The sequence below is a fragment of the Chiloscyllium punctatum genome, chromosome 11 (genome assembly GCF_047496795.1).
Source record: "Chiloscyllium punctatum isolate Juve2018m chromosome 11, sChiPun1.3, whole genome shotgun sequence".
Classification (NCBI taxonomy): Eukaryota; Metazoa; Chordata; class Chondrichthyes; order Orectolobiformes; family Hemiscylliidae; genus Chiloscyllium; species Chiloscyllium punctatum.
This window is the reverse complement of record NC_092749.1, coordinates 12140516-12159768: the sequence shown is the minus strand read 5'-3', so window position 1 is coordinate 12159768 and position 19253 is coordinate 12140516. Positions and strand designations below refer to the sequence as shown.

The 19253-nt window shown below is 43.2% G+C and overlaps 1 protein-coding gene across 1 annotated transcript in view; it reads left to right on the top strand.

The window, feature by feature from the left end:
• Positions 1 to 19253, top strand: part of cd109 (CD109 molecule) — a 140374-nt gene that overhangs the window by 82745 nt on the left and 38376 nt on the right. The window contains exons 22-23 of the mRNA XM_072580292.1: positions 4769 to 4910; positions 18618 to 18794. Coding sequence (XP_072436393.1) covers positions 4769 to 4910; positions 18618 to 18794 — 319 coding nt within the window. The remainder of the gene's footprint in view (positions 1 to 4768; positions 4911 to 18617; positions 18795 to 19253) is intronic.

The window sequence follows — 19253 nt, the reverse complement described above, 5'->3', positions numbered from 1 at the left end:
ATGTATCTCTCCTCAGCTTTGAATATTGTAAACCATCCAGCTTCAATAGCTCTCTGTGGTAAAGAGTTCCACAGCTTCACCAACTCTCTGGTGGATGAAATTCCTCCTTATCTCTGGTTTATATGTGCGACCCCCTTATTCTGAAATTTTGCCCTCTGGTTACAGACTCTCTACAAGGGGAAACAACCTTTTTGAGTCTCCCCTGTCAAATTCTCTCAGTATGTTTCAATAAGTCGCCTCTGATTCTTCCACACTGGAATGAGAAAAGGCCTAACCTAGTCAGCCCCTCCTCATTTGAAAATCTCTCCCTATCTGGTATCAGCCTGCGAACCTTTACTGAACTGTGTCCAATGCCAACATATCTTTCCATGGGTAAGGGGACCAAAACTGTTTAGAACTGTGGTCTGACCAGTGCCTTGAATAGACTTGGCAAAACTTCCTTACTTTCGTACTTCAAACCCTTTCAAATAAAAGGCAGCATTACCCTCACCTTCCCGAGTTCTTCCTTCCTGTTTGTAATTTCAGGATGGGGACTCCCAAATCCTTCCATTTCATAGCTTTCTACAATTTGTCACCAATGAAAATTTCAGTAACATTGAAGGAGTACTTAGAGTGAACTTGTGATGCCAAGGCATGTACACCTATGGGTCAAGTGCTGGGAATTAAGATTAGAATAGCTCGGTGCCTGTGTTTGACTGGCACTATCACGAAGGGCCGAATGGCCTTTTTCTGTGCTATAACTCTCTACATCTCTGAATAATATTCAAATCCTCTATTCTTCTTGCCAAAGTGCATACCCTCACATTTTCCCCCATTATATTCTATCTGCTGTGTGTTATGGACCGGGTTGGAGCCTCTCAAAATATTTTAAGAAGGTAGCCCAGACCCTAACGTTTTCTTATTTTAAAGGCAGATGTCAAGTGGGTGTTCCAGGTGTGATGCATCTGGTCAAACCACTCGGCTTTAAGCAAAACAGAATTTATTTAACACTACGGTTGAATCACAAACAAAAGAAAACTTAACTGACCCAATACAGCAACTTAACTAAGGAGCTGTGCCAACCCAGTAACATCTTGTAAACACACCCCTTGGCAAAAAGATAAATTCAAACACAGGGTCTGACAAACAGGAGAGATTTCAGAGAAAAAGTCAGTCAGGAATCATCTGCTGAAGCTTGAAGCCTTTCTCTAAACACTGCAGCATCTTGTGATTGCCACAGCTAAACCAAACTAGAAAAGAACCTGAACTGGGAGAACTGGCCACTCCCCTGCCATTGTTAAACGAGACACTTCTGCACCTCTGCCTTTACAACCTCTCTTGAGAAAAACCAAGGACTAAATAACCTTGTTAAAGTGACAGCATCGTCGCATGTGTTTTTGCCCAATTGTTTAAACTGCCTACATCCATCTGTAGACTGTTTTAACCATTCTCACCTCTTAGCTTTCTGTCTATCCTTGCATCATCTGCAAATTTGGAGAATAGTACATACACTTCCCTCATCACAGTCATTAATGTATATTGTGAATAATTGTGGTCCCAGCACTGATCACTATGTTACAGGCATCCATCCTGAAAACACTTTCTATTAGCTAGCCTGCTCCTTTTCCTATCCAGCTCGTTAACTCCTCGAAGAAATACCAGTAAATTGTTCAGGCATGATTTCCCCTTCATGCTGACTTTGTTTGATCATGCTGTGAATTTCTAAATGCTCTGTTATTACATCTTTTACAATATACTTTTAACATTTTCCATTACATAATGGACATTAAGCAAACTAGCTTATCAATACCTTTTCCTTGACCCCTTCCCTTTTTAACTAAAGGTGCTACATTAGTAATTTTCCAATTTTCTGGGTCTTTTCCAGAACATGAGGATTTTTGGAAAATTACTTATCAGTGCATTAATTATCTCTGTTTTCCCAGAATGTATCCCATCAAGTCCAGCAGAAGCATCTCTCTTTAGCCCCATTAGTTCTCCTGTCACTTTTTCTCAAGATATAATTGGGCGGCACGGTGGCACAGTGGTTAGCACTGCTGCCTCACAGCGCCAGAGACCCGGGTTCAATTCCCGCCTCAGGCGACTGACTGTGTGGAGTTTGCACGTTCTCCCCGTGTCTGTGTGGGTCCCCTCTGGGTGCTCCGGTTCCCTCCCACAGTCCAAAGATGTGCAGGTCAGGTGAACTGGCCATGCTAAATTGTCTGTAGTGTTAAGTAAGGGGTAGATGTAGGGGTATGGGTGGGTTGCGCTTCGGCGGGGCGGTGTGGACTTGTTGGGCCGAAGGGCCTGTTTCCACACTGCAAGTAATCTAATCTAATTATAATTCTTTCCTCTCCTCCTACTACCCCTTGATTCCTCAGCAATTTCTGAAAGATTACCAGAGTTTCCTGCTGTGAAAACTGACACAACGCATTAACTTAACTTCTCTGCAATTTCCTGTCGCCCCATTTCATTACAGAAACCTTCCAGTGTGGAAGCAGGCCATTCAGCCCATCGAGCTCAGACCAACCCTCCAAAGAGCATCCCACTCAGACCCATACTCCTACCCCTATTCCTGCATTTCGCATGACTAATCTACCCAGCCTGCATATCCCTGGCCACTGTAGGCCACTTCCCATGGTCAATCCACCTAATTTGCACAACTTTGGATTTTTGGAAGAAACCAAAGTACGCGGAGGAAACCCACGCAGACACGGGGAGAATGTGCAAACTCCCCACAGACAGTCACACAAATCTGAAATCAAAACTAGGTCCCTGGTGCTGTGAGGCTGCAGTGATAAGCACAGAGACACTGTATCGTCCTGATGTATCTCTCCCTTTTTATATATTTAAAGAAGATCTTGCTGTCCATCTTGATATCACTTGCATGTTTAACTTCAAAGTTTATTTTCTCACTCAGCATTGTTCATTTTTTGTTTGTCTTTTGTTGCTTTTTAAAATGTGTCCATTCCTCTGGCTTACCACTAATCTTGAGCATACTATATGACAGCATCTGTGAAGATAAATCAAAATGAACATTTTGGGTCCACTGTTTCTGAAGAAGGATCCCCAGTTCTGAGGAAGGGTCACCGGACCTGAAATGTTAACACTGATTTCTTTCCACAGATACTGCCAGACCTGCTAAGTTTCTCCAGCAATTTCTGTTTTTGTTTCTGATTTACAGCATCCTCAGTTCTTTTCGTTTTTATTGACCATATTAAATATTTTTTTCTCACATAGTGATGCTATCCCTGGTTTAATCATAGTTACCTCTTGCTAGAATTTTTCTTTCTTGCCAGAATGTACCAGAGCATTAAAACAATGCAGTGTACCTTAGCCAACCTCGATCTGATTGAGATTTAACTTCTGTGTTCAAAGTCATGAGTATCTTTGATAGAATAATTTTTGTTTCCGGTGGGTTGCTAATCGAAGGAGCACAGATTTCAGGCTGGTTGGTGAAAGAGCCAGAAATGGTCTGACATCAATAATCTTACACAGTAACTTGTTGTGATCTGGATTGTGCTAATTGAAAGTGTGATTAAGGTGGATTCAAACTGTCAATAGGAATTTGAAAACAGATTTGAGCATAGAGTCACAGATTTATACAGCACAGAAACAGACCCTTCGGTCCAATTCCCCTGTGCTGTTCAGATATTTTAAATTAACCTAGTCCCATTTGCCAGCATATGGCCCATATCCCTCTAAATCCTTCCTATTCATAGACCCATCCAGATGCTTTTTAAATACTGTAATTGTACCAGCCTCCACCACTTCCTCTGGCAGTTCATTCCGTACATGCACCAACTTCTTGGGCAAAAGTTGCCCCTTAGGTTTCTTTTAAATCTTTCCCCTCTGACATTAAACTGATGCCTTCTAGTATTGGACTTGTCCACTCCAGTGAAAAAAAGACCTTGTCTGTTTACCCTATCCATGCCCCACATGATTTTATAAACCTCTATAAGGTCACCCCTCAGCGTCCAATGCTCTGAGCAGTGATGGAAAAAGAGAAAGAGAAAAGAGAAAGGGCTAAAGGGATAATGTTACTGACATGCTAAAGGGCCTCTTGCTGTTTTAGAATGTTCTTTCTATTTATTGACAGGAAGTGGATGTCACTGGCTGACCCAACATTTACTGCCTGTTCTTAGTTTGCTTTTGAGAAGTTGGTGGGTGAACTGCTTTCTTGAACTGCTGCAGTCCATTCATTGTAGATAGATCCGCAATGCTAAAAGGGAGGGAATTCTAGGACTTCTAGGTTCCAGTGAAGGAACACTGATATATTTACAAGTCAAGATGATGAGTGGCTCGGAGGGGACCTTGCAGATTGTGATGTTCCCATATATCTCCTGCCCTTGTCCATCCAAGGTTGTGGTGGCCATGGGTTTGGAAAGAGTTGTCTAAGGAGCCTTAGTGATTTTCTGAAGCACGTTGAGTGTCAGTGGGAGAGGGGATGAATGTTTATGGATGTGGTGTCAATCTAGAGGGCCGGTCTATCCTGGAAGGCATCAAACTTCTTGAATGTTGTCGATACCGCACCCATCCAGGCCAATGGGGAGTGAATCCATCATACTCCTGACTTGTAGTTTGTGGGCAAGTTTTGGGAAGGTGAGTTACACTCACTGCAGGATTCCAAGCTTTGATAAAATTTGTAGCTCCATTAATATCAGAACTCCTAATTTATTTATTACAATTTGACTCCTGATTAGTTGTCTTGCTTTTCTTTATTATTCCAGATTTTCAGGTTATGATTTTTACCTGACAGTGTTTAACAACTTGTTTCCCCTTCTGTGTCCAGGCTGAAGGAATACAGCAGTCATTCTCTCAGGCTCTGTTCATTGCCCCAGAGGATGAGGGACAGCTTTGGTCCAAGGATATACAGTTCACCTTCCCAGAAAATGTGGTGGTTGGCAGTGAAATTGCTCATGTCACTGTGATTGGTAAGTCAGCCTGGTTACTTCTTCTGCCTAATCAAGATCTTCTCTGAATCTCTACTTAGTGAGACAAGAAAGTCACAATATGAGAAACAGATTTGAGCATCCAATTACTTAAGCCTACTTGATTTATCAGCTCAATCAGTCCTAATTGATATCTTGAGTCCATTTACCTGTCTTCTCTTGACCCCTCTAACCAACAAAAATATATTAATCTCTGAAGGCCTGAAGGCGCCATTTGACTCCAAACATTCATAGTCCTTTGGGGGACAGATTTACAGCTTGCCACTCTTTCTTGTGTGAGAAATGCTTTTCCATTTTGTTGCTTACTTTATGATCATTTTCCTTGCTCTTCATCCACCCATCAGAGGAATTCATTTTTCTATTGTTATGAAGTTGAAGGTGTGTGCTGTACCTTTAAGAGAGCGTGAAAACTGAAAAGCTGGCAAACACCTGTCATGTGACTGACTGCAGGCACAAAGTGGACTGGACAAGTTGAAGATGTAATATTTGATCTGTAACTCAGATACTGAGTTGTTTTCACAACAGTTTGAATTTAGCCAATCAGTTTAAATTATGCCCCAAGATACTAAAACCCAACTGAATTTGAACGTTACTGTTTTGACAACATTGAACCAATGAGACGATCCGATGTCTTGGGGTATAAAAAGCAGGCATTTTGGATAGTTAGCCAGAAAAAGAGCACCTTCTTCCATCATCTAAAAGGTATCTTTTTTGTTCTTATGAAAAATCTGTGCAGCAAAAGACAGAATACGACCCAGGGAGATCTACAAAGGAGGATCGACACAGCTGGCTGGTTTTGAAAGTTGACTTGCTGTAATTTTATAGAGGCTTTATTGGATCAGTATATTGTCATAGAGTGGGAGGTAGTTAACAATTTTTTTAAGCAATAGGAGGATTAGGGTTGTGAATTGTTGCTTAATGTTCACTTTTGGAGTTAAGGAATAAAATTGTTATTTTTTCTTTAAATAGTGAAATTTGGGGCAGTTCTCTGTCACTCATACTTTAACAGATTATGAGGTGATGTGAGCTTTCCTGTGTGGTTGGTTTAATTAGCAGAACACGATATCGACCCCAGTTGAGTCCTTCTAACATTTTCAACATGTCCATTACATCTATCCCTTCTTCTCATAACCTATTTAATCTTGAGCATGGTGGTTTACAGATTATGTTGATAAACTGGTGACTCTTCATACTGGACCCGTAGTCTTGACATGTAAGTTGAAATCTCCCTCATGGAGCAGTTTGAGTTGACTGTGGTAAGCAGAACGAATTCTCGAATTGGAAGATTTTCATCTGTACAAGCCAGTACAAAAACCCAAATGGCACTTTCAGGAAGGAATCGTGCCATCCTTGTACAATATGGTCTCCATGTGGCTCTAGTCCCGCACTATGGTGATGGCTGTTACCCATTGAAATGAGGCTGGCAAACCACTCAAATGGACTTGTGTCCTAGAAGGTGACAAGGTGTTTAATGTTGAAGGCTGGGGCTTGAGTGATTACCTATTGAGTTGGATAAGGAGAAGGTTGTTGGATGGGAATATTTTAGTTGACTGTAATAAGGTGCAGAGAACTTGAGGATGGTTAATGGCCAATGATCCTTGTTGTATATTTTGTGCTCAGTGTATATGCAGAGATGAAACTGATGTCTATGTAACTGGTTTTATTCACTGTGATAGTCACCCTGCTACAGGAAGGATATTGTAAAGCTGGAGAAGGTTCAGAGGAGATTTACCATGATGTTGGTGGGTATGGAAGGTTTGTTTAGATTAGATTACTTACAGTGAGGAAACAGGCCCTTTGGCCCAACAATCCACACCGACCCTCCGAAGAGCAACCCACCCAGACCAATTCCCTTACATTTACCCCTTCATCTAACACTATGGGCAATTTAGCATGGCCAATTCACCTAAGCTGCACACTTTTGGATTGTGGGAGGAAACCGGAGCACCCGGAGGAAACACACACAAACACGGGGAGAATATACAAACTCCACTCAGATAGTTGCCCGAGGTGGGAATTGAACCTGGGTCTTTGGTGCTGTGAGGCAGCAGTGGTAACCACTGTGCCACTGTGCCACCGTGCCACCCTATAAAGAAAGGCTGGATAGACTGGGACTTTTTTCATTGGAGTGTAAGAGGTTGAGAGGTGACCTCATAGAGGTTTATAAAATAATGAGCAGTATAGGTAGGGTTAATAGGAGTTGCCTTTTCTCTAGGATGGGGAAACCTCAAGACCAGGAGGCACATTTTTAAGGTGAGAGGAGATTTTAAAAAGGCATGTGGAGCAGAGTGTGGTTCATGTGTGGAATGAACTTCCTGAGGAGGTGGTGAATGTGGGTACAGTTACAAAGGTTAAGAGACAAAAGATAAGGAGATGAATAGGAAATGTTTGGAGGGATATGAGCCAGGAGCAGGCAGGTGAGATTAGTTTCATTTGGGATTATGCTCAACATGGACTGAAGGGCCTGTTTCTGTGCTGTATAACTCAATGACTCTAGCTCATTGTTGACAATTCTTTCCACATCTTTTATACATTTCTCTGAGTCCACACTGAGCTTAGTCAAGTGCGCATTAATTTTGATCAAGCTCTGAGCAATCATAATTTTTATCTGGTTGAGGAATCAAACAGTTAAAGGCCATGATGTATTTGGCAAGGACAAGCAGCTTGAGGAGAGATTTATGGTCTTCAAGAACTGAAAAGCTTCTATCTGGAAAACAGCTAACTGAGAGGCAACTGAATAAAGGCCTTTGAAGTTATGAGTGGGTTTGCATCGGTGCTTTTAAGGAGAAGCTGGATAAAAGCATGTTAACATAAGGAGCAGAAATGTATGGTAATAGGTTGAATCAAATTGGAGGATGGAATATTAACATTAGCAAAGACCAGTTGGGCTGAATGGTCCTGTCAATGTGAGGTTGAGCGTGCCTTTATATCAAGAAAAAGGGGTGACACCAGAGTCTCCAAGGGAGGATGACGATATTGCAGGGTGGGAGCCTCTCACAGTGCCCGCCAACAGCACCTGCTAAGGGTTAGTCTCTGACCAGCGCACAGATAAAGTCTGATGCAGCCTTGGTGGTGAGCGTGACACAGAAGCAGGCTTTCAACAACAAGGTGCTTAATAGATTATTGACAGATCTAGCATCTAATTCACTGGGCTTTGTCGTCCAATCATTTGCAACGTTTCCAGCTTTGAGAAGCATGTGTTTTTCATCTGAATGTTATTCTCAGGCTAACATGTCTATTTTCGGCAAGATTCTTTATTCTTACAAAGAAACTTTCTTTTTCTTCCTGCTGAATTCAATTGTTTTCACAGGACACATCTGTGTCTAATCTATCTCATTTCTAAACAGTCATTTTGTTTAGACTATGTTGTGGCCAGATGTGGAGTATTTTCCAGCTTCTTTTCTTTTGCTTCTGTCTGTCATTGTTCTCTGCTCTTGCCTGAGAACACTGCTCCGTGCTTGGCTGCAGATCAGTGAGTGCTGCTTTTTCTTCTGTGGAGTCACAGAGTCATACAGCATGGAAACAGATCCTTCGACCCAACTCATCCACGCCATCCAGGTTTCCCAAATGGAACTGGTCTCATTTGCCTGCTCTTTAAACCTTTCCTATTCCTGTACCTGTCCAAATGTCCTTTATATGTTGCAAATAAATTGAATTACCTTTATTGTCACATGTGCACAAATGAGACATGTGAAAAGTTTATAATCACTAGTTATGGTGCTAGCTTTAGGGACAAAGGTCCCAAAGTACAGCTTCTTCTGTCACACAATTGTTACAGTATAACAATGTCACCAATGCATGGCACTATCTGAGGTACAGAAAAGAGAAATAAAGATCAGAAATTACATTACAGCGACACAAACTTACCTCCACCACTTCCTCTGCCAGCTCATTTCAAACATACACTACCCTCTGTGTGAAAGAGCTGCCCCTCAGGTCCATTTAAATCTTTCCCTTCTCACGTTTAACCTATGCCTTCTAGTTTTGGACTCTCCTACCCTGGGGAAAAGATTGTGACTATTCACTTTATCCATGCCCCTCATGATTTAATAAACGTCTATAAGGTCACCCCCTCAGCCTCCAACACTCCAGGGATAAAAGGTCCCAGCCTATCTAGCCTTTCCTTAAATCTTCCAGTCATTGTAACATCCTTGCAAATACTTTATGCACCCTTGCCAGTTTAGTAACATCCTTCCTTTAGCAGGATGACCAGAATTGTACGCATTTTTTTCAAAGCATCTTCTGCCATGTTGTTCAAATGTCCCTGATTTGTTGGTCAGCTGGGAAAAGCGATGAAGAGAGGCTGGATAGGCCCAGGTTGTTTTCTTTAGAGCACATAGGTCGAGAGGTGTGTAAGATTATGAGGGTCATGCACAGAGTGGATAGACAGCAACTCAGTCAAAGAATCCATAACAAGGGAGATTAATCTTAAGGTGGAAGGCAGGAGGTTGAGAGGGGATTTAAGGAAATATTTCTTCACCCAGAGGGTGGTGAGGATCTGGACTGCCCTCCCTGGGGGTGGGGGAGGGGTAATTGAAGCAGGAAACCTCACAACCTTCAAAAAGTACTTTGATGAGCACTTGAAGTGTCGTAACATTCAAGGCTTTGGGCCTAGTTTTGGAAAGTGGGACTAGTGTAGATTTAGTGCAGCTTTGGCAGTACAATGGGCCGAAGGGTCTTTTTTGTTCTGTAGGATTCTATGACTATGTTGGGATATCACAACAGGAACTGATCCTCCACGGGTACAATATCTGGGAGGGGAGGCGCAAAGCTTGCGGGAGTGGGAATCCTTGTCGATTTTGTCAGACCTTCATTGAGGAACACTGAAAGCAAATATGACCATGAATCTTCACCTCAACATCTGTTCAATGAACACTCAGGTTTAGAAACTTAAATAAAGAGAATGTTCTTCATTAATTTTCCTTGAACAAATCCTTGAGTATAGGAGACTGTGGGATGATCCGATCAGTGTAAAATGCTTAAGAGTTAGATGGGAGAAAATGATGTTCCTCTGTTGAGGTTTAGACTTTTAGGCACTTTGAACCAGGCTGTTTGGGGATGGTGTCAGGAAGTACTTTCTACACACAAAGGGCAAAGGATAACCTCCCCTCAAAAATATATTGAACTTATTGAGATTTTTGTCGTAGGGGTAAGAATAAAAGAAAATTGACAATTGTATAGTGCCCTTAATGCAGTAAAACCCCCAAACATGCTTTCAGGGAACATGTTAAAACGTGTCACTGAGTGAGATCAGGAGACTTTAGGACAGGTCCTTGGCCAAAGAGGTAGGCTTAAAGGAAGCAAGTGAGACAGAGAGGCCAAGCCTGGTTTAAAGAGGGAAATCCAGAGTTGAGAGCACAGGCAGCTCAAGACAAGGACACCCGTAGTGGAATGATTAAAATGCTTAAGAGGCCAGAATGAGAGTATTGCAAACATTGTGAAACTTAACAAAGGTTGAAAGGCCTGAGGCCACAGAGAGATCTGAAAACAAGGTTGAGAACTATACAATCAAGATGCTGCTTATAACCAAGAGTCAATGTTGGTCAGCAAGCATAGGGGTGTTAGGCAAGTGGACTTGGTGCGAATAAGGACTTGATTAGCGGAGTTTTAGATAATCTCAAGCTTAGAGAAGCTAGAATGTGGGAGATCAGTCCTGAGTGTGGTGCAACAGTCAAGCTTAGGGGTAATGTAGGCATGAATGAGGGTTTCTACAGAATGTCAGCTGAGTCAGGAGAGAAATCAGGTGGATTTACGGAGGTGGAAACAGATGATCCTGGTTATGGCCAGACTATGAGATCAAGTTAGGATCAAATTCACTACCAAGTTTGTGATCCAATTGCCTTAATATTAGACTGTTGCCAAGGGAGATGATAGATAAGGGAGATCACCTGAGGGCCAAATATGAGCAAGAGATAGGAACTATGATGGCTTGATAGATTGGACAGATTGAAGTTGGATCATTAAATATACTCAAGACTGAGAGAGACAGATTATTAATCTGTAAAGGAATCATAGGTGATGGGGAAAAGGCAGGGAAGTGGAGTTGATCAGATCATTCGTGGTCTCATTGAATAGTGGAGCCAACTCAATGGGCTGAATGGTCTGCTTCTGCTACTGGTCTTATGATCTAACTGTATGGCGAGGCAGGCTGGAGGGGCTGAAGGGCCTCCATTTGCTCCTGTGTTCCAAACCACAGCTTCCAGTTGCATGGAGTCTGATTGTACATCGTTGAACTGAGCACCACCTAAACCTTCTAAAGATCCAGAGAAAGGGGATAAAATATATCGGGGGCAAAGACAGTTGCAGATCCTTCGGTAAATGTTTAAAATGTGGGAGACCGTGGAAATAAGCAAGGAGTTAGAAGATCTTACATGCAGGATGTTCACACACCAGCAGTTGTTAATGCCATGACTGGATATGTTTTTGCTCATTCTTAACATGATAATAATCCTTGCTGGATGTAGGTTTGCTCGCTGAGATGGAAGGTTCGTTTTCCGACGTTTTGTCACTATACTAGGTAACATCTTCAGTGAGCCTCCAGATGAAGTTCTGTTTGTGTAGCCTGCCGTCTATTTATATGTTTGAGTTTCCTTGGGCTGGTAAGGTGACATCATTTCCTATGGTGATGTCATCTCCTGTTCTTTTTCTCAAGGGATGGTAAATGGGATCCAAGTCAATATGTTTGTTGGTAGAGTTCCAGTTGGAATGCCATGCTTCTAGGAAATCTTGTGCGTGGCTTTGTTTGGCTTGCCCTAGGATGGATGTGTTGTCCCAGTTGAAGTGGTGTCCTTCCTCATCCGTATGTAAGGATACTAGTGAGAGTGGGTCATGTCTCTTTGTGGCTAGTTGATGTTCATGTACCCCGGTGGCTAGTTTTCTGCCTGTTTGTCCAATATAGTGTTTGTTAAAGTTCTTGCATGATATTTTGTAGATAACATTAGTTTTGCTTGTCTGTGTAGGATCTTTCAAGTTCATTAGCTGCTGTTTTAGTGTGTTGGTGGGTTTGTGGGCTACCATGATACTGAGGGGTCTAAGTAGTCTGGCAGGCATTCCTGAGATGTCTTTGATGTAGGGGAGAGTGGCTAAGGTTTCTGGACATGTCTTGTTTGCTTGTTTGGGTTTGTTGCTCAGAAATCAGTGGACTGTGTTCATTGGGTACCCATTCTTTTTGAATACACAAATAGACGATTTTCCTCTGCTCTGCATAGCCACTCTGTACTGCAGCGTGTGGTGGCTCATTGGAATAATGTCCCAATGCAGCTTCATTTATTGGATGTTGAGATGATTGCTTCTGTAGTTCAATATTTGGTCCATATGTGTTGTTTTCCTGTAGACGCTGGTTTGAAGTTCCCCATTGGATGTTTGTTCTACTGCGATATCTAAGGATGGCAGTTTGTTGTTTTCCTCTTCTTTAGTGAACTTTATGCTAGTAAGGGTATTATTGATGTTCTTGAAGGGTTCCTCTAATTTGTTTCATTCAGTCATCCATTTAGTGGACCCAAAGCTTGGATTGGATGGTTGGCAGAGTTGTTTGTTCAAGTCTCTGCATTACTGCCTCTGCTAAGAACCCTGATATCGGAGATCCCATGGGTGTTCCATTGGTTTGTCTGTAGGTTTTGTTGTTGATGGTGAAGTGGGTGGTAAGGCATAGGTCCACTAGTTTGACAATACTGTCTTTGTTGAAGAAGTTGGTGGTGTTGTGGTGTATGTGTCCTTGGTTCTTCTAATAATGTAGCCAGTGTTTCCTTGGCCTGGTTGATGTTGATGGATGTGAACAGGGCTGTTACGTCAAAGGAGACCATTATTTCATCCTTTTCTATCTTGGTGTCTTTGATGGTCTTCAGGAATTCTTGGGTGGAGTGGATGGAGTGGTGTGAGTCTTCGACTAAGTCTTTGGTGTAGCTCCTTGGCTAATCTGTAAATTGGTTTCCAGGTAGTGAGACTATGGGTCTGAAAGGGAGTCTCCTGGTTTGTGAATTTTGGGTAATTTGTAGAAGCGTGGTGTGTTGGATCTGTCTGGTTTCATTTTTTGGAAGTCGGTCTTAATTATTTCTCCAGATGTCTGAGGTTTTTTGAGTAGGGCTGTGATTCGGTTCTCTAGCTGTGGGGCCCAGTCTATTGTCACTTGTTAGCCACTGGATAGACAGGCAGAAAACTAGCCACCAGGATACATGAACATCAACTAGCCACAAAACAATGTGACCCTCTCTCACTAGTATCCTTACATATGGATGATGAAGGACACCACTTCGACTGGGACAACACATCCATCCTAGGGCAAGCCAAACAGAGACATGCACGAGAATTCCTAGAAGCATGGCATTCCAACTGGAACTCTATCAACAAACACATTGACTTGGATCCCATTGACCACCCCCTGAGAAAAAGAACAGGAGGTGACATAATCATAGGACATGATGTCACCATGGGAAATGACATCACCATACAAAATGATGTCACCACAGGAAATGACCTTACCAGCCCAAGGAAACTCAAACATATAAATAGAAGGTGGGTTACACCACCAGTGCTTCATTCGGAGACTCACTGAACATGTTACCTAGTATGGTGACAACATATCTGAAAATGAACCTTCCACCTCAACGAGCAAACCTACATTCAGAACTTCAACTTGAGCTACAAATATTCTCAAAACTCGCTAATAATCCTTGCCTGCTGGCATTTTCTTTCCATGCTGACACTGAAGTGCTCCAAGCCAAGTAACACACATGTGTACATAGGAACAGGAGGAGGCCATTTAGTTTATTGAGTCTGTTCTACCATTCAGTGCTATCCTGGTCAGCCGACAACCGAACTCCCAAACTCACATTTCCCCAAATTGATTTGGCTAAGAAAAATTCATCTGTCTCCATTTCAGAATTGATTGAGCTTCAATTGCCATTTGCAAAAGAGATTTCTAAACACCTGTCATTATTGTGCACAAAAGTGTTTTTAATGTCATTCCCATATAGTCTATCTCTCGGTTTTAGGCTCTGTACCCTAGTCCTGACTGCTCTGAGCAGCAGAAATGTCTTTCATCTATCTACACAGGCTGTTCTGTTTTTTTAACCGATTTTTCTAATCAACCTGCTCAGAGATGTCATTACGCACCTTTTGAGCACTTGGGACTGGAATCTGCATCTTTCAGTTCAAGGGTAGAGACACTAACCACTGCACCACAAGAGGGTCCCCTGTTCTCCTGAACTATCTTGATAACCTCAATCAACTCTCCTCTGAACCTTCTAAATTCCAGAGAATATAACCTTGCTTTATAACCACCTCTCTGCTCTCGGCAGACAACTTATGTCACAAGAGCTTCTAACAAAAATATTCACGTGCAGTAAATATCAATTCAGTTCTCTACAGCATTATCCGAATTTATGGAAGCTCTTATGCATAAGAATACTGTATCTGAACGTACATAGTCTGGACACTTTCATTGTAAGCAAATAATTTTGAAATGCATCATTGGTCCTCCATTTGCCTTTAATATATTAGCTTCAGTGATCTTGAAGACTTATCAAGACTACTGATCCCTTGGGAACAACCACTTAATATAAATATAAGTGGACCAGGGACTGAGCCAGGAATCTGGGAGTATTGAGTTTACTCCAGCTGGAAAGCTCTCATCAGCTCAGGTCCTTCCACACTGTACTCTCTACGTTTTTCATCCAAGGACTTTTGATTAGTATCCAAGGCTGAGAGCTCTTTATGACTTGTCTTGGTGTCAACCTTGGCTCAGTGGGTAGCACAGTCACCTCTGAGTCAGAAGGTCAGTAGCTGTTCCAAACGCTGGAGAATGCAGTTCCTGCTGGTCTTCCCAGAACAGTGCAAAAGGGACGACTGTGCTGTCAGAGAGACTGCCTAAATCCAAGGCACCCCCATCCCCCTCCCCCCAGCCTGTCCTCTCAGGAGGACATAAAAGATCCAGAAGCACTACTTCAGAGAAGGGAATGGGGACGTTCCCCATTCACTTGATTAATACAAAGACCATGAGGTGCAGGAACAGAACTAGGCCTTCAGTCCGTCGCATAGAACATAGAACATAGAACATAGAACAATACAGCACAGAACAGGCCCTTCGGCCCACGATGTTGTGCCGAACTTCTATCCTAGATTAAGCACCCATCCATGTACCTATCCAAATGCCGCTTAAAGGTCGCCAATGAATCTGACTCTACCACTCCCACGGGCAGCGCATTCCATGCCCCCACCACTCTCTGGGTGAAGAACCCACCCCTGACATCTCCCCTATACCTTCCACCCTTCACCTTAAATTTATGTCCCCTTGTAACACTCTGTTGTACCCGGGGAAAAAGTTTCTGACTGTCTACTCTATCTATTCCTCTGATCATCTTATAAACCTCTATCAAGTCACCCCTCATCCTTCGCCGTTCCAACGAGAAAAGGCCGAGAACTCTCAACCTATCCTCGTATGACCTACTCTCCATTCCAGGCAACATCCTGGTAAATCTTCTCTGCACCCTCTCCAAAGCTTCCACATCTTTCCTAAAGTGAGGCGACCAGAACTGCACACAGTACTCCAAATGTGGCCTAACCAAAGTCCTGTACAGCTGCAACATCACCTCACGACTCTTGAATTCAATCCCTCTGCTAATGAACGATAATACTCCATAGGCCTTCTTACAAACTCTATCCACCTGAGTGGCATCTACCATTCAGTCATATCGTGGCTGATCAGAGGCCATTCAGCCCATCAGGTCTACCATTCAGTGATAACATGGCTGATCAGAGGTCATTCAGCCCATCAAGTCTACCATTCAGTGATAACATGGCTGATCAGAGGCAATACCCTTTGGTCCAACTCGCCCATGCTGACCAAATATCCTAAATTAATCGAGTCCCACCTGCCAGCACCCGGCCCATATCCCTCCAAACCCTTCCTATTCATATACCCATCCAAATGCCTCATAAATGTTGCAATTGTACCAGCCTCCACCACTTCCTCTAGCAGCTCATTCCAAACATGCACCACCCTCTGTGTGAAAACGTTGCCACTTAGGTCCCTTTTAAATCGTTCCCTTCTTGCCTTATACCTATGCTCTCTAGTTCTGGATTCCCCCAGCCCAGAGAAAGACTTTGTCTATTTACCCTTTCCATGCCCCCCATGATTTTGTAAATCTCTATAAGGTCACCCCTCAGCCTCCGACGCTCCAGGGAAAACAGCCCCAGCCTGTTCAGCCTCTCCCTGTAGCTCAAATCCTCCAACCCTGGCAACATGCTTGTAAATCTTTTCTGAACCCTTTCAAGTTTCACAACAGCGGGGAGACCAGAATTGAACAGAATATTCCAAAAGTGTTCTAACCAATGTCCTGTGTAGCAATGGTTTCTAAAATGGAATCCCAGTTTCTTCGGAAAGCAATGGTCAGTATGTGTCAAGTTTAGCTAAAAGATAAATCATTACCTGCTTCTCTATCCACAAATACTGCCTCTGTCACTCAATATCCACTGAAAGACAGTTCTGATTCACATATCTGTGAGATCTCTGTGCAAAAGTGGGTTTAATAGATTAAAAAAAAAGTCATCTTCAGGATGTAGTTGTCACAGTCCAGGGCAGCTTTTATTGTACATTGCAAATTGGCCTTGTAACGATCATGGTCAACGGCATTGCCGAGCCCCCACAGCCCGTGTGGTATAGCTCCTCTCAGAATGAGGTGAGGAAAGGGGGTTCCAGTATTCACACACACTCACATAGAAGGAACAATGGTATTATTCCAATTCAGGATGCTGTGGTGTGCCTTTGGATCTGCCATCTTCTGAGGTAGTAGAGGTCATGGATCTGAAAGATGTCATCAAGTGGGCAGCACGGTGACTCAGTGGTTAGCACTGCTGCCTCACAGCACCAGGGTCACAGGTTCGATTCTGACCTCGGGTGACTGTCTGTGTGGAGTTTGCACATTCTCCCTGTGCCTGTGTGGGTTTGCTCCGGTTTCCTCCCACAGTCCAAAGATGTACAGGTCAGGTGAATTGGCCACGCTAAATTGCCTGTAGTGTTAGGTGCATTAGTCAGAGGGAAATGGGACTGGGTGGGTTACTCATCAGAGGGTCAGTGTGGACTTGTTGGGCTAAAGGCCCTGTTTCTGCATTGTAGGGAATCTAATCTAAAAAAAGTGCCTTGGTGAGTTATAGAATTTTACTGTATTTTACAGTACAGGAGGAGGCCATTTGACCCATCCTTGCTGTACCAGCTCTTGAAAGAGCTACCCAGCTGGTCCCACTCTCCAGCCCTATTTCTGGAACCACAAATATTTATCCAGTTCTCTTTTGAAACCTCCTATGCAATCCGCCTCCCCCACCCTCCCAGGCAGCACATTCGAAATCCCAACAACTCTCTGAATAAAGAAATTCTTCCTCATCTCACTCCTCGCTCTCTTCTGACAATCTTGAAATTGTGACCCCCCCCCCTAGTTACTGACATACCAACTCATGGAACACAATATCCTTCTTTACCCTGTCAAAATTGTTCATCATTTTGAACACCTCAATAAGGTCACCTCTTAATCTTCTCTGTTCCAAGGAGGACAAGCCCAAGCTCTCTAATCTTTCCTTGTATCTAAAATCCCTCATTCATGGCTTCAACCTAGTAAATCTCCTTTGCATTCTCTCCAGAAATAAGATGTCCAGAACTGAACACAGATCTCCAAATGTGGTCTGACCACATTTGGGATGTTGCAATGTACCTGGTAGAAATCCCACCTGTCACAGACTTGTGTCATAGCATACCTGAACAAGTTGAATAAATAATATCTGTATTCTGCTGCCACTGTTGGGGAATCAAAATGTCAGGTCTACAGTACAGGGAAAGGCCCATCAGCCCATTGAGTCTGCATCAAACTATTCTACTCCCATCTCCCAGCTCGTGGCCCATAGCAGGGATTATGGAGGAAGTGAATGTTGAAGGTGGTGGGTGAGATACCAACCGCTTTGACCTGGATGGTGGTGAACGTTTTGCTTTTTGTTGAGGCTTTTTCATAATTCATTTCCTTCTGTTTATCTTTTTAGGCTGGACCACAAGAAGGGGGTGTTTTCCTGAGAGACAGGCCTCAATTTATTTAAGTCAGCTAATGCCTGAGCTATCCTGTATATAAGCCAGTTGTTGTAAAGACTCCTACAGACCTGGTTCCCCTGATATCTGCATTCCCTGATACCAGGGTCCCCTGACCTTTCCACTTGTACTGAGCAATACCAGCTGGGAGTGGTATTCATCACACTCCCTATCAGGATTGGCACCATGCAGGTGGCCGCTCAGGTCAGTCAGTGGAAGAGACCTCCCATCACACTAAATAAGTCCATAAATAACTCCGGAGTGGACACGAGCTGTTCCTTAACCCTCACTGCCCACCTGGGGAACTTCTGTAGTCTGCACAGTGTCCTATCTGACATCTTGACTAACACACCATATCTCTTGTCCAGGAAGTAACAGGTCAAAATTGTGCATAGTCAATGAGGAAACAGTTGCTCTAACAAACATCTGATTCATTATCCAGACTCCCTGCAGGGCACCCTTTGTTCACTGGTTTGTTTTTAGATTTTAAGAAGTTTTTTACAAAACATACACAAACCCAGATTATGGCAGAATATTAATCTCTTTGGGAACTGGGTCGGTTTGTGGCAATTGCAGTCCAAGTATAAATGAAATGGATTGTGACAATTGGTTCTCTCTTTCAGGTGATATCCTTGGACCTTCCATCAATGGAATCGAGGATCTTCTTCAGATGTCTTATGGATGTGGTGAACAAAACATGATCAGATTTGCTCCAAACGTCTACATTTTACAATACCTAACAGCCATAAACCAAATTAATAAGGAGATTAAGGAGAAAGCTTTGTTATTTTTGATGCAAGGTGGGTTTTGTACTTTGTCAAAAAGTGTGGCGCTGCAAAAGCACAGCTGGTCAGGCAGCATCCACGGAGGAGAAGAATGGACGTTTCGACCATAAGCCATTCCTCACTCCTGATGAAGAGCTTATACTCCAAACATCGATTCTCCTGCTTCTCGGATGCTGCCTGACCAGCTGTGTTTTCCAGCGCCACACTTTTCAACTCTGATCTCCAGCATCGGCAGTCCACAATTTCTCTGGGTTTTGTACAATCACAGGGAGAGGGGAGGGGAGAAGGGGTGAATGGAAGAGTTCAGACACATGGCAGTCCCAAAAGGAAGACAGGGTAGATCACAGATTCAGTAAAATCTGAAATATGGGTTCAGGGAGGGTTTTGAAGGCTCAGGAGCGTGGGGTGGGTGGTGATGGGTTTTTGGGGAGCAGGTTTTTCAGAGCCGGCAGGTTGGTATGAAGGGTGGGGTAT